Source organism: Corythoichthys intestinalis, chromosome 3 (assembly GCF_030265065.1).
Source record: "Corythoichthys intestinalis isolate RoL2023-P3 chromosome 3, ASM3026506v1, whole genome shotgun sequence".
NCBI classification, from domain to species: domain Eukaryota; kingdom Metazoa; phylum Chordata; class Actinopteri; order Syngnathiformes; family Syngnathidae; genus Corythoichthys; species Corythoichthys intestinalis.
The window spans coordinates 6,180,953-6,194,672 of record NC_080397.1 but is presented as its reverse complement, the minus strand read 5'-3'; the positions used below and the strand labels follow the sequence as shown (position 1 = coordinate 6,194,672).

The window sequence follows — 13,720 nt, the reverse complement described above, 5'->3', positions numbered from 1 at the left end:
CCTTTACACCCTAAAAGTTTATGAGTGATTTCTCTGATTATAATTATGTCATATCATCATGCTGACAGGAACTATTTCTCATCGACAGACATGGATACCACGGCTCATCAGGTGCCCCGGCACCGGTCAAGCTGCTGACAGAGCTGAAACTGCACTCCTCCAACCCCGTCCATTCGGTTTCTTCTTCCTCGTCCTCAGGGGGCGACATGGTGGTCATCCACCCGGGCGCCGTGCTGGCCATGGTGGACCTGCTGCCCTCCGTCTCCTCCGAAAGTCAGCCCGAGGTAAGGGCAGTACAGCTTGTTGTAATTTTGCTGAATATAATCACGGGGGTGCAATTATTTCACACCATAACTGCTTTGCCTCCTAGAAGGAATGTTGATTTTTTTTTTGGGTCCAGACCAAATGAATTTGATGGATGCTTCCAAATTATGCAGGTAATACAAAGAAAAACTAAGCCGGTCTCCTCGTCATTGCAGCACGCTTTGGACCTCCAGCTGGCGGTGGCCAACATCCTGCAGCTGCTGGTGAACAGCGAAAGGAACCAGCAGGTCCTGTGCGAGGCGTCGCTGCACCAGCGTCTGCTGCATCGATGCAGCCAAGCGCTGGGCGATGAGGACCACCCGCTGCACCCGCCACTGCAGCGCATGTTCGAGAGGCTCGCCTCGCAGGCGCTGCAACCCATGGCGCTCAGGTAGGCTCCTGCGTTATTACACCTGTTATTAATTGCGCCCAAGTTATTACACCACGTCACACTGTTTTTACTGTGTTGCTGGCATGTTTGCTAGCACAGTTGTAAAATCACGGCGAGGAAATGATGTCGTCAGATAGCCACACGTGAAGCTTTGTTTTATATTTTATTGAACCAATGATATGGGACGTTTTTAACTGAAGCCACACTTGGCATAATCACAGACCAGTTGTGACAACCGAAGGGCTGAGTTGCGTCACATGAACTGAACCGCGGCATATTTTCTTTAAAAGCCGAAAAAATAGCGTCCCGCTGATGGCTTGTGGAGGTTGAAATGTTGTACATTAGTTCCAAAATTGTTCAAAATTCCTCTCAGACTAAACCAAACTACTATTTTAGTATCAAGTTAACAGTTAAAAACAGTAAATAAACTACTCAAGTCCCCATTCTGTATCAGCAGCTTTGAACTACAGTACTGTGCAAAAGTCTTAGGCAGGACACCTGCCTAAAACTTTTGCACAGTACTGTATATATATTTTTTTAATTATTAAATTTATTAGGATCATGGAAGCTTCCACTTGGGGAAAATATATACATACAGTATGTCCTGTATATACATAACATAATAAACATATACAGTACTGTGCAAAGGTTTTAGGCAGGTGTCCTGCCTAAGACTTTTGCACAGTACTGTACATTCAATTAATTTAATGTTGTGACTCAACCGTTAAAGTTGTTAAAATTGCTCCCGTTATTCCATAATTTCCCTTCTGTCTACTTTTGACATGTAAAAGTTTTAAAACTGTTTGATCATTTAAAGATAGATTCAAGTCAAGATTTTGGCAATTTAGGGGTATTTTAGATAAAAAGTAATTAGGTTCACTACAACGCCTGCTAGATAAGTCTAGATAAGAATTTGGATGTTTGTGAATCGCGAATAATCCAGGAATCGGAAATTTCGCACGCCTCTAATGGCTTGTGCCGGTCACATCACCGAAAAGGCAGAGTGTTCGTTCTAATACCGGACATGTGGTCACCCTAGTGTTGGGGCGCAGCACGTCTCATGAATGACACGACCAAACACTGCTACCATGCGTGCTAACTACACGTACGATAAGAAAATGGCCCACATTGTAAACTAATGACGGAAACTATGGCGAATTTTCGTCTCGTCAGACAAAAACTGGCATTTATCTGGTTATGCGTCAGGGGCCGTTTACATGGTGACTTTCCGAGAATACAAAAAATTTTAGAGCTGAAACGAATACTCGAGCAACTCAAGTAACTCGAGTTTAAAAACTGATCCGAGTAATTTTATTCACCTCGAGGAATCGTTTAATTTTGCCAGCTCAGAGCATCACGTTTTGCCCGGACTACTTTTCATACGGGACAACGCGCTGACGTCATGTGCGTAGAGGAAGAAGCAATAAAAAAAAAAACCTTACTACAGCCGACAGCCGTTACAAACTGCGCCGACGTTGCTAAAAACTACGCCCGCATGTTGCTACGTTGGTAGCAACATAGTAGCAGGTAGTGTCTGATGCGTGTGATAGATATCACATGTACGTAGAACTAGATGTGAAATGACCGACTCGGCGGCGTTAATAAAACAGCCGCCATCTTAAAGCAGTACACTTCTCAGCGCTCATAAATAAGATTAACGTTACTGTCACTCGCTCACAAAACGTTATCCCTGCGGAGGGCTAGGTTTCTATTCATTATGACCACTGTTGATGCGTGGCTAACTCTTACATACAGGCTTTATTTAATCCGTGAAAAATGTGCTGTAGAGTGATTAGAGTGTAAAATAAAAACTTAATAATGCTAACTGTCAATTTTAGCTCAGTAGTCATTGCTGGATAAAACACCAAGTAGCACTGGTGCCTAATGTGCTCCAATACAGCACAGCATTTATTTTGAACACTGCAAAAACTCAAAATCCTATTAGGACTTACAGTTTAGACTAACTTAAAACTTAACTAGAACTTAAAGCTTGACACAAGTGGAAATTCAATTGAAACACGTGGGAAAAACACCTACTTTTAAGTGATGTGTGTTATCAAGCACAATTACATTTTTAGGTAAGAAATTTTTTATAAGATCTAAAAGTTTTTTGAGTGAAAGCAATGAATTAGTCTTTTTTTTTTTTTTGTCACATTTGAGATGCAATTGTTGGCTGTTTTCAACAATGTACATCGAAAATAAAGACATTGATTGACTGAAAATGGTTCAATATTAGATGAAATGTCTTGTTTTCTCATCTATATTTATAATTGCTCTTTACCTAAAAAAAAAAAAAAAAAATGTTTTATCCGATTACTCGATTAATCGATAGAATTTTCAGTCGATTACTCGATTACTAAAATATTCGATAGCTGCAGCCCTACTTACATTTATATTGTTCCGTCACCATTCAAACAATGTTCGAACAATGTCGCAATGTCGCAAAAAAAAAAAACAGTAAATTAGAAACCAATGATCCGCCATTTGTACTTTTTAATGTTTAATAGCACCGCTGCGCACGCCAAATGTGACATGTGCGAGTGCTTACATCATTGAAGCGAAAGGGGTTTCCATTCATATGAATGCGCTGCGACCCCCCCCCGAATCGAATCGTTCCACTTTGGAGGCGGGATTCGGAGATTTGCGTCTTTGCCTTCCGTCTTCGCCGACACCATTTGAACGCGAGGCCATTCCGCTACTCAGCCTTTGCGTCTTTGTGTCGCAGAGTCGCCATGTAAACTGCCCCTTAGTCTCCCAAGACATGTTATTAGCTCGTCATTGTCATGAAAAAATAGTTCATCGACGAAATATTTTCGTTATCATCATCGTTGACGGAAACAACACTGATCAGGAGCAATTTGAGTTCAGTTGTTTGCTGAAGCTGACTTCAACAAAGTCACAAGGGCTGACTGTTGAACACATACGATCACACTACTACTTGTGCCACGCTCAAATCTTGACTTGATGGCCATCTATGTTTCTCTTTCTAGAACTGACAATATCATTAATAGACTTGATTAATCCTGCGAGAGAAATTAGGGAATGACCTGAATGGGTAATGCGCTGTGACCGGGCAGCCGAACGAACGAGCGTGCGAGCTCTCATTTCCCGCTTGACTGCCGAAGCGAGACGGCAGTCGCAGCAGCAAAGTTCATTGACATGCACGCGCCGTTTCCCCTTTCACATGGAAATGACGGTGTGCGAGGGGCTGTCAATCTGCTTCCTGTCGCTTCAAAGCCTAAACGCTTCACATTCTTCATCCTCGCCACTCTCCTCTTCCTCAGGCTTGTTGGCATGCAGCTCACTTGCGCGTTGCCAGTAAAATCAGCTTTTTCCCAGAGTCGCTCTTCAATGTTTATGACATCATGGATGGTTTGAAAAGGATTGGCGTGTAGACTGACTATGACTGTGACTAAAAAAGAAACAGGAATTAACATGAATATGAGATTTTGAAAATCAAAAACATTGGCAGATAGACCAAACAATAATCTTATAAACGCTAACTAAAAGTGTATGATCTAGGAATGTGACAGTATATCGAAATGATGATTTATCGTGATACTTTGTATCCCAAAAGGTTATAGATATTCTCCTGGCAAGAATCGATATATCAGTTTATAAAGGTGTCGTTGTTTAAAAAAAAAAAAAAAAAAAGAACCAACAGGCTGCTACCCAAATCTTCCACTAGAATAGTGTCTATGTTAGGTCGTTGCCTGCCACTGACGGCGCTAGTTTTGGGGGCATCTACGGGTCACTTCCTGTTCTTTTTAGGTCATTTACAGCCAGGTCACTTCCTGTTCATTTTGAGTCACTTTTTTTATTATTATTTTTTTTTTCACCTGTCTTGTTCAGCTACTTTGACATGGACAACTGGAATTTGATTGTCCTTATGGTCAGAACAGTTTTAATGTATCACATGGGAGAATGATAAACTCTCTTTGTGATTATCCATAGTGTTTAAAAAAAAACATCAACAGCTTCAAATTTAAAATGATTACCTGAGACTCAAAGGATTAATTCAGTCCAGTGCTACCAAACCAACGAATGCAGCACTTCTTTTTATGATTATATACACCGGCAAGAACAGTACATGATTTTCAAATAATTAAACCCAGGATGTCACGATCAAATGTAAACAAGTGAAAGTTGAAGAGGATGCTTGCCATGCCCAAGCTAATGCTAACGCGAATGCTACGCAAACACTATTAGTTATATATGTGCGGCAGATATATTGGTCGACCTCTAGTATCGGTAATTGTTGTATTGCCATATCGTAAAATGATTTTTACCGTGAGCCTTGTATTGTATCGTATCGTGAGTAAGGTTAGGCATCGTTTGAATTTGAACGGTTCTCGTTCCGATTCCAATTCCAATTCCACGTTTCGATTCCGGCTCCAAACGATTCCCGATTCCGATTCTTTTAATAGCCGGGTAAAAACAATTTCATAGTTTATGTTAATTTCTTAACTTCTCAATTAATTTTTAAAATTATATGAAGTTTCAATTAACTTTGCTATGAATTTCTCACAGGGCTATTTTTAACTTGTAAATAAATAGAAGTCTTTGAACTTGAATATGATGAAGTTTCTTTCCACAGGAGTGCACTTTCACAAAGATGTTTATTTTTCAAAAGCTCACAGAGAAAACATTTAAACTTATTCTTTTGCCTATGTTTTAGAGTGTCTTATCCGCGCAAGTTGATTCAGTCTCCACATTTTTTCCTCTGAGTTTTTGGTTTCGGGAAACGTATGAAGAAAACATCCGTCATATGTCGTAATGTCTAGAGTCGTTTCAACAAGCTCCAAAAAAGCAATGAGTCGTTTCTACAAGTTCCAAAAAAGCAATGTGTGATCGGCATGTTCGTTTTTGAAAGATTATCGGAGAAAAGCAGCACAATCAGCATGGTTTCTATGCGAGGGCAGGTCTATAATGTCCCACTCCTGCTTCACTTCCGCTTTACGATGCAACTTCGCGGTCTAAAAATAGCATGCGTACGATACGCCATTGAAATCAAGTTGCGATGCACGAACACACACTTCATGTGGCTTCTTCTTCATGGTGTTCGGCAGCTATTTTTTCCGGTCAGGGGTCAGGGCATCGAAACTTGGAATCCAATTTTTTGTTTTTTTTTAAATGGTTCCGGGATAATTGGAGTGTTAGTCCCGGATCCCATCGATGCTCAATGCCCAACGCTAATCGTGAGGTACTCAGAGGTTCCCACCCAGAGTATGAACATTGACTGTATACAGATGTGCTTAAATCTAAAATCATTAAAAAAAAATGTTATTCAAAGTGGCCAATGACTACACGCCGTGCACGGACACTGACCAATTGTCTCTACTGGTTGACAGGGAGTTCCTCCGTTTGGGCAACCCTCTCAACTGCGGAGCATGGGACAAGAAGCTGCTAAAGCAGTACCGCGTACACAAGCCCAGCTCGCTCAGCTACGACGCCGACATGAGAGGTAAGCGACCCACACTCGTCCTCCATTTTGCAGACTCGACCTCCGCATGAACTCCGCTCGCCGCCTCCGCTAGGCAAATGGCAGATGCTAACAGCTGTTGACGTTTGTAATTACGGAGTCAGCAGGTCTTAATGAGCTCTTTTGAGCAGCTATTGTGACTTCTCTGCTGCTGAGTGGAGATTAAAAGTCGGGCTAATTAATGATCATTAGCACAGCTTCATATACAACCTACAGCGCCATCTGTGTTTCTGTTTTGGAAAACTGTCATTTGTTTTTACTGAAAAATAATCTTTTTTTTTTTTTGCTTGGGGGTAAAAAAAAATTACTTCATATCGATTGATTGATTGTCGTACAATTCCCTTTCCCCCTAATTAAGGGCGTGGGTGACTTGGTACCCTAAACAAAAGTGTAGCTAGCTAGGAGCCCACCATGAATGACCAATAAATATATATTGTAAATACTGTATTTTTGCAACTTAAATGCTGTACGTATTCACTAAAGGTTCCCCTCCGTGCATTAAAGTCCTATTTAAACTGCACCTTACCTGATATTCACGCCGCAATCTACAAAGCTATCGCTATTTTTAATGGTTAACTTTTATGGTAGACAATGGACATACTTCTACCCTGAGCCCGCTTTTCCTCCAAATTCCTTTTGTTGCTTTCTTAAAGCAGCACCTTGGACCTTTTCATAACAAAAGTCTTCAATAATGTGTTGACAGCAACAGAATTGAGACATTCATTTATCAATAGTGCTAGCTGCTAACACAGTAAGATGATGGGCAACCCCTCCCCACACCTTTTACCCTCAGCAAGAGTTTAAGAGGAACAAAACAAGAGCAACAAAAGGGTCAGTGCGCCAGGTCATGATCTGACTCACGGTCACGGGTTCAGATCAGAAGTCATTTTAAAAATATTATATTTTTTATATGTAGCATATTGATATGTACTTAATGTGTTAGAAAATGTTCAGAAAGTGTATCATGAGTATTCCCCAACCCGTATATTATCCCCCACCCCCAAGCAATTTTGGGCCCCCCTCCACTAGATGCACCCTAGGCAACCGCCTAGCTCGCCTAAGGTGAGGGCCAGCACTCCTCTAATTTTATCTCAATCGAAATGTCGACTGTTTTACCCCCGCAGGCGGCATGACAACGTCGATGGAGGGCTTCGGTGCTGACAGTGTGTTCGCCACGCCGGCTGAAGACAGCGGCCAGTACAACGGCCAGTACCGCATCAGCCGCAGCCTGGTACGCTCGGCTGAGGGCAGTACCGTGCCGCTCACCCGCGTCAAGTGTCTGGTCTCCATGACCACGCCGCATGACATCCGACTGCACGGGTCTGCTGACACGCCCGCCTACGTTGAGTTTGACGCCTCGCTTGAGGGATTCGGGTAGGTTTCTTACACGCAGGCGTGCGCGCCCACACATCAGCTAGCTAACACCAGAAGCTAATATAGCACAATCTACATCATTTTTCAGTTTTTTTTTTTTCATTTAATTTCACAGATCATTTCCAGTAAATTTGTGCGTTTGTATGTGTTCCCTAGTACGGTGTGTGTTCCTAATACTTGTGTGTTTGTGTGCGTTGCTTGTTGTGTATTTTTTCCTACTGTATGTGTCACAAATGTGTAAGTTCTTACTTTCGGCAGTAGACGAAACCTACGGAAGGTGGAGGTTATGTTTTCGGTTCCGTTTGTGTTCAAGATAACTCAAGAACGAATGAAGAGATTAGTATCAAACTTGCAGGGTACATACAGAGTGACCCAAAAAAAAGTTTACACTCAGTTGACTGCTTGTTTAAAAGCCATTGAAACATATCTAAATAGGTTGTCATGCTTAAGTGATTCATTAAGGTCACTCAATGCAGCTGGTAATCTCTCGTCTCTACAATTCCTGTGCTTCTGCTGAAAATGAATAAAACTTTAGCTGTACCTGAATTGCTGCGTGCCGGTCTGACACCTACTGAGATTGCAGCAAATCTGAGAATATCCAGATGTGCAGTCTACAAAGTTAAAAAGAAGCTGAAAGATACTGGAACAGCCTCACGAAAACCTGGGTTTGGAAGTGCCGATCTGTGCGGACCAAAAAGTTGATTGACAAGGTGATATGTGGCCACCCCAGAGTCCAGATCTCAATCCCCTGGATTATATCATATGGGCAACTGTGGAGGACAGTGCCTGTAAGAAGCCACAAACTTCTGTGGCAGCCTTGGAGAGGTCCATTGTTAGATCTTGGGAAAAGATGACAGCATCTTACATAAAGAAGACCTGTCAAGCGTTCCGCAGGCACCTGGAGGCTGTTGTGACACTTAAGGGAGGACACATTGAAAAATAGAGTGTACTGTACATGTTCTTTACAATAATATATAATTTGTGATTAAATTCTAATTCTAAGATGAATAAACATGGCATTTAAGTTGTATTATGGCAGTGTAAACTTTTTTTTGGGTCACCCTATACAGTCATGTGAAAACATGAGGACACCTCATGAAATATTCCTGTTCTTCGTGTCCTTCAGGGAGTCCTGTAGGGGGTGCTTTGGTAGGATGGGGTACCGAGCCCCTTGGTAAGGGCTGTTCGGTCCCTGTACGACTGGTGCCAGCGTATGGTCCGCATTGCTGGCAGTAAGTCGAATTCGTTCTCAGTGAGGGTTGTACTCTGCCAAGTTGCATTGAGGGGGTCTGGTTTGGTGGCCTCAGCATTGCATATCTGCTTTTTGCTGATGATGTGGTGCTGTTGGCTTCATCAAGCTATGATCTCTAACTCTCACTGGAGCGGTTCACAACCAAGTGTGAAGCGGTTGGGAGCACATCAGCACCTCCAAATCCAAGACCACGGTCCTCGGTCAGAAAAGGGTGGCGTGCCCTCTCCGGGTGGGGGATGAGATCCTGCCCCAAGTGGAGGAGTTGAAGTATCTTGGGTCTTGTTTACAAGTGAGGGCAGGAGGGAGCAGGAGATCGACAGGCGGATCGGTGCAGCGTCTGCATTGATGCGGGCTCCGCACCGGTTCATAATGGTGAATAAGGAGCTAAGCCAAAAGACGAAGCGTTCGATTTACCAGTCAATCTACTGTTCATTCCAACACTCACATATAGTCACGAGCTTTGGGTTGTTCTATCTTGTTCTTTCTTGACCGAAAGAACAAGATCACAGATACAAGCGGACGAAATGAGTTTACTCTGCAGGTTGTGCGGGCTCTCCTTTAGAGAAAGGGTGAGAAGCTCGGTCATCCTGGATGGACAGAGTGTCGAGCCGCTACCCCTCTGCATTAAGTGGAGCCAGCTGAGGTGGCTCAGGCATCTGGTTCAGATGACTCCTGGACGCCTCCCTGGAGAGGTGTTCCGGGCATGTCCCACTGGCGGGAGGCCCTGGTGACGACCCAGGACACGCTAAAGAGACAATGTCTCTCGGCTGGCATGGGAATGCCTTGGGATCCCGCTTAAGGAGCTGGTTGAAGCGGCAGGGGAGAGGGAAGTCTGGGCTTCCCCGCTACAGCTGCTGCTCCCGTTACCCGACCCCGGATTAAGCAGTAGAATATGGATGAATAAATGGAAGGTCGTGGGTCAAAGTTCACTTCACATAGGTCAGAAAAGGAATTTGTGATGAATTGATAACAAATTAACGTACTTAACTCAAATTTGCTGGATAAGTGAAAAGAGAGAAGAGAATGGGTAAAAGGTCTAAGGTCACAGGTCAGAACTATGCCAATGCTTTGAATTTGGCTGTTTAGGCAGAAGTCTACTCTCTGAGTGCTGTTTTTCTTAGTGTGACTTTTTCCGAATTTTTGTGTTCTTACTGTTTATTAGTGATTTTGTGCTTCCTTGTTTTGTTTGTGTGTGTGTTATCACAGTGTAGTATTTTTTAAAGTTTTGATACTGAATTTATTTCCTTTATGCGTGTTTGTAGAGTTTGTGTGCGCGTGCGTCTCTGTTTCTATGTGTGTTTCTTAGTTTTTGTATGTCATTGCATGTTCTTTTTTCTTTCTATTTTTAGTGTTTGTGCATTGCTTATAGATATGTTGATTGTGTGTGTGTGTTTTTCTTTACGTTTGTGTGTGCTTATGTTTAAACTTTGTGTTTGTGGGCATTTCTTTGTTCTTATTGTATGGGTGCGTGTGTTTTGTGTGTATGTGTGTGTGCGTGGTTATGTGTGTGTTCTATGTGTTCTTGGTTTGTATTCAAGTTTTTGTGTATGTTTTTTTTTGTGTATGTTCTTTAACTTCTTTTTGAGCAACATCGAGATGTTTGTATTCCTAGTGTTTGTGTCACAACTGTGCTTTTGTGTCAGTGTTTTAGTCACAACAGAATGGAAGATAGTTTCAAGCGCTTGCACTCAGGAGACAACGGCGCTGGCCCACTTTCTGCACAGCAGCACTGTCGCACACACACAAATAGACTGATAAAGCCCTCCCTGCTTTCCCATCTGTCAACATGAAATATTGATACTCTCCTCCGCTATTAGCGGGGTAGCACTCTTGCCTCTCGCACACACTCACAAGCACACGCACACACCTACTTACAAATAGTAGGAACAGATGCATAAGATAGATTTGATTGATGCATTTATGTATTGCGTGTGCTTGTGTGCAGGTGTTTATTCCTCCCCAGCCTGGCACCTCATAATGCACCCAGCAACAACACTAACACGTCAGGAGTCAGTGATGGTGATGTCATCAGCGGCATGGGGACAGGTACGAGCACCTCGGTGATATCATCAATACTTTGAACATGCCCATGGATGCCCTTTTTAGCATCCCTGTCTTTGGTTTCTTCTTTTCTAAATGTTGTCCCCAGTCTTCTCTGCTCCATCTCCTTCCTTTCACTAGCTCCTTGTCTCTTCTTACCTCCCACTTCCTGTCACTCATTTTAAGTTTCCACACCGTCCTACGTAGCTGTTCCATCACATTCACAGCAGTGTTGTTTTTGGCAATTTTCGTCAGTCTTTTGGACAAAAATACTTATTAGTCTTAATCATAATTTCGTTATTTGTCTTCGTGTAGTTTTAGTCAGCGAAAACTCATACAAATGTTGTCTAGTTTTAGTCGACAATTACTCCAGATGTTTTCGTCTGTAAACTTCAAATAAATAAATTGGACCTGCAATCAGGATTGAACGGGCTCTCGCAGTTTGGCACAACTCGGACACCACAAAACTCGGATGGCACATAGCTAAGGGTGGTGGCAGATCGTCCCCCTCAAATCATCTCATGAGAAACTGACATGTGTTTGAAGTTCACTTCTTTTGTGTTGTAGGCATGACTGACAGAGATGACAGAGATATATCCTGAGTTGAGAAATACATTCACACACCTAGGTGAAAAACCCCCAATTGAAGAGGGTCATACAAAAAAAGGAGACCAAAATGAATCTTCTTATTGGGCCAATTCACCCATGTATGCCAGATTTCGTGGCTGTCTAAGCTGTCAATGTCCCTGAAGAACTTCCATGTGGACATGGGCCTTAAAATGTAGTATTACAAAAGGTCTTTAACTACACTGAGCAACTTTAAAAGGAACTGGACATGTATAAGTAAAATGAGTGACCTTCTGTAGCCACTAGTTTGCGCTTTAGGGTTGATGCAAATGACCTCTACTAGACTCTCCAGGGTACGACTCTCATCAAGCATGGGAAGTTTGGGACCGATATGTTGTATATCTACCAAGTAATGACTGTTCAAAATTTGTGGGGAGACAAAATGCAGATGGTCATGTTCACTTTTCATTTTGGACCCCTCTGCTTCAACGAAACCTCAATATTTCAGGCACCTGAACACATATCTTAAGGCGCCCCTGGTGCAGGTTTGAGGTCAATTGATTTTTTTCCCTTGGAGGAGGAACCTGTCTAGTAAAAAACTACGTTTCTTGTTCCCAGCGGGGGGCGCCAGGCCTAATGGGTAATGTCTCAATGCAGTCGTGTTCAGGCTGGGAAACCTCTCATATACAAAAAAATAATTCAGGCCCGTGAATGAAAACTCACCATTTTGATAACTTAAGATCTCATATGTCTCATGAACAGTCTCACCAATTTTGAGGAGGATCCAACTAACTCCCTAGGCGCCAGTGTCTCAAATGTGCAATCTCTAAATGGTCATTGATGAAAACAACACTGGTTCCCAGAATCGTCATATCATTGTCTCGTTAGTGTCGTTCCTCTCGTCTTTCTTCCTCTATCTCTTCCTCTTTCCATGCCTTACGTGCTTTGATGTTCCTGCTCCGTCTGGAGGTTTTACTGCAGGTTGTTTTTCCTTTGTTGTCTTGACATGTTGACAAGTAGTTTGAATGTGATCTAGATAAAAAAACAACTAGGAAGAGTCTTGATATTTTATGGAAAAATATGCATCGTTTGGAGCTATTCAAGCAACTCATATCTTGTTGGTGACATTTTTTGCCTTTCTTTTCCTTTTACCACATAAGTAGCTAGCACCTCTACTTTACTGAGTATTATATGACCAAATGTTGTTACGCATTTTAAAAAATGACGTTGTTTTTCAACAATATTTTAATGGTCGCCACGATCATCTGTTCTTGTGTGGTTCCTGCAGGGGAGCGTCTGTTTCCTCCGCCCTCAGGCCTGAGCTACTCCACCTGGTTCTGCGTGGAGCGCTTTAGCGCACCGCCACAGAACCACCCAGTACGCCTTCTGACAGTGGTGCGCCGCGCCACGTCGTCGGAGCAACATTACGTCTGCTTGGCCGTGGTGCTTTCGGCCAAAGACCGCTCGCTCACCGTTTCCACCAAGGAGGAACTGCTGCAGACCTACTGTAAGTCTTCATTCTTTTTTTACATGCCTTGACGTATTTCACTGCATTTACATTGATTTACTTGTCGTTCAATGCCATTTCTTGATTCAATTTTCAATGAACTTGCTGCCCCCAGAATTTTATTTATAATTATTTCATGTCAGTTGTATTGATTTGATCACATTTTTCATTACGCAATAGTATATCTACTGTATATGTTTTTGCAATGCATTTTGACAATGACATTTTTTTGACTACAAAATTGCAAATTCATTTTAATTATTTAAAGACATCGTTATTTGATTTTTAAGCTTGAATAGCATATTTATTTGTAATAAATTAACTTCATTTTAACGACTTCATTCATATTTTATTTGTTATTCTTAAATTAGAATTTGGGATATTTTATTTTAAAATTATTTAATGTATTTTTTTTGTTCCGTATTTGTTAATTTTTCTCTTGTTTTATGTTCCTTTGTTTACTCTATCTAATTACTTTATTGATAGATAATTGACAGCATATTCTCTTTATTATTTAATGACATTTTATTGAGTGTATATAATTGGCAATTATTATTTCTTTATTTTCATGCAGTATTTATAGATTTCGTCTTTTTTTTTTTCTATAATTAACTCTCTGCTTTAAAAAATGTATTCACTTAAATTTATTAGAAAATTGTCCTTTCAAGCAAAATGTTTTGATTATTAAAAGTCATTTTCAATGTATTCAATTTCCATTTCCAATTTTTCATTGTCACATTCATAATCATTTTACTTTGGCACCAGGGGTCAGTCCTTCAGGGAACATTTATTGAAACTTTCGAC

General features: G+C 41.7%; 1 protein-coding gene across 1 annotated transcript in view; it reads left to right on the top strand.

Moving 5' to 3' along the window:
* Window positions 1-13,720, top strand: part of wdfy3 (WD repeat and FYVE domain containing 3) — a 146,041-nt gene that overhangs the window by 66,221 nt on the left and 66,100 nt on the right. Inside the window, exons 16-21 of the mRNA XM_057831026.1 lie at window positions 89-284; window positions 480-694; window positions 6,046-6,158; window positions 7,301-7,550; window positions 10,748-10,848; window positions 12,698-12,916. Of these exons, the coding sequence (XP_057687009.1) occupies window positions 89-284; window positions 480-694; window positions 6,046-6,158; window positions 7,301-7,550; window positions 10,748-10,848; window positions 12,698-12,916 (1,094 nt within the window). The remainder of the gene's footprint in view (window positions 1-88; window positions 285-479; window positions 695-6,045; window positions 6,159-7,300; window positions 7,551-10,747; window positions 10,849-12,697; window positions 12,917-13,720) is intronic.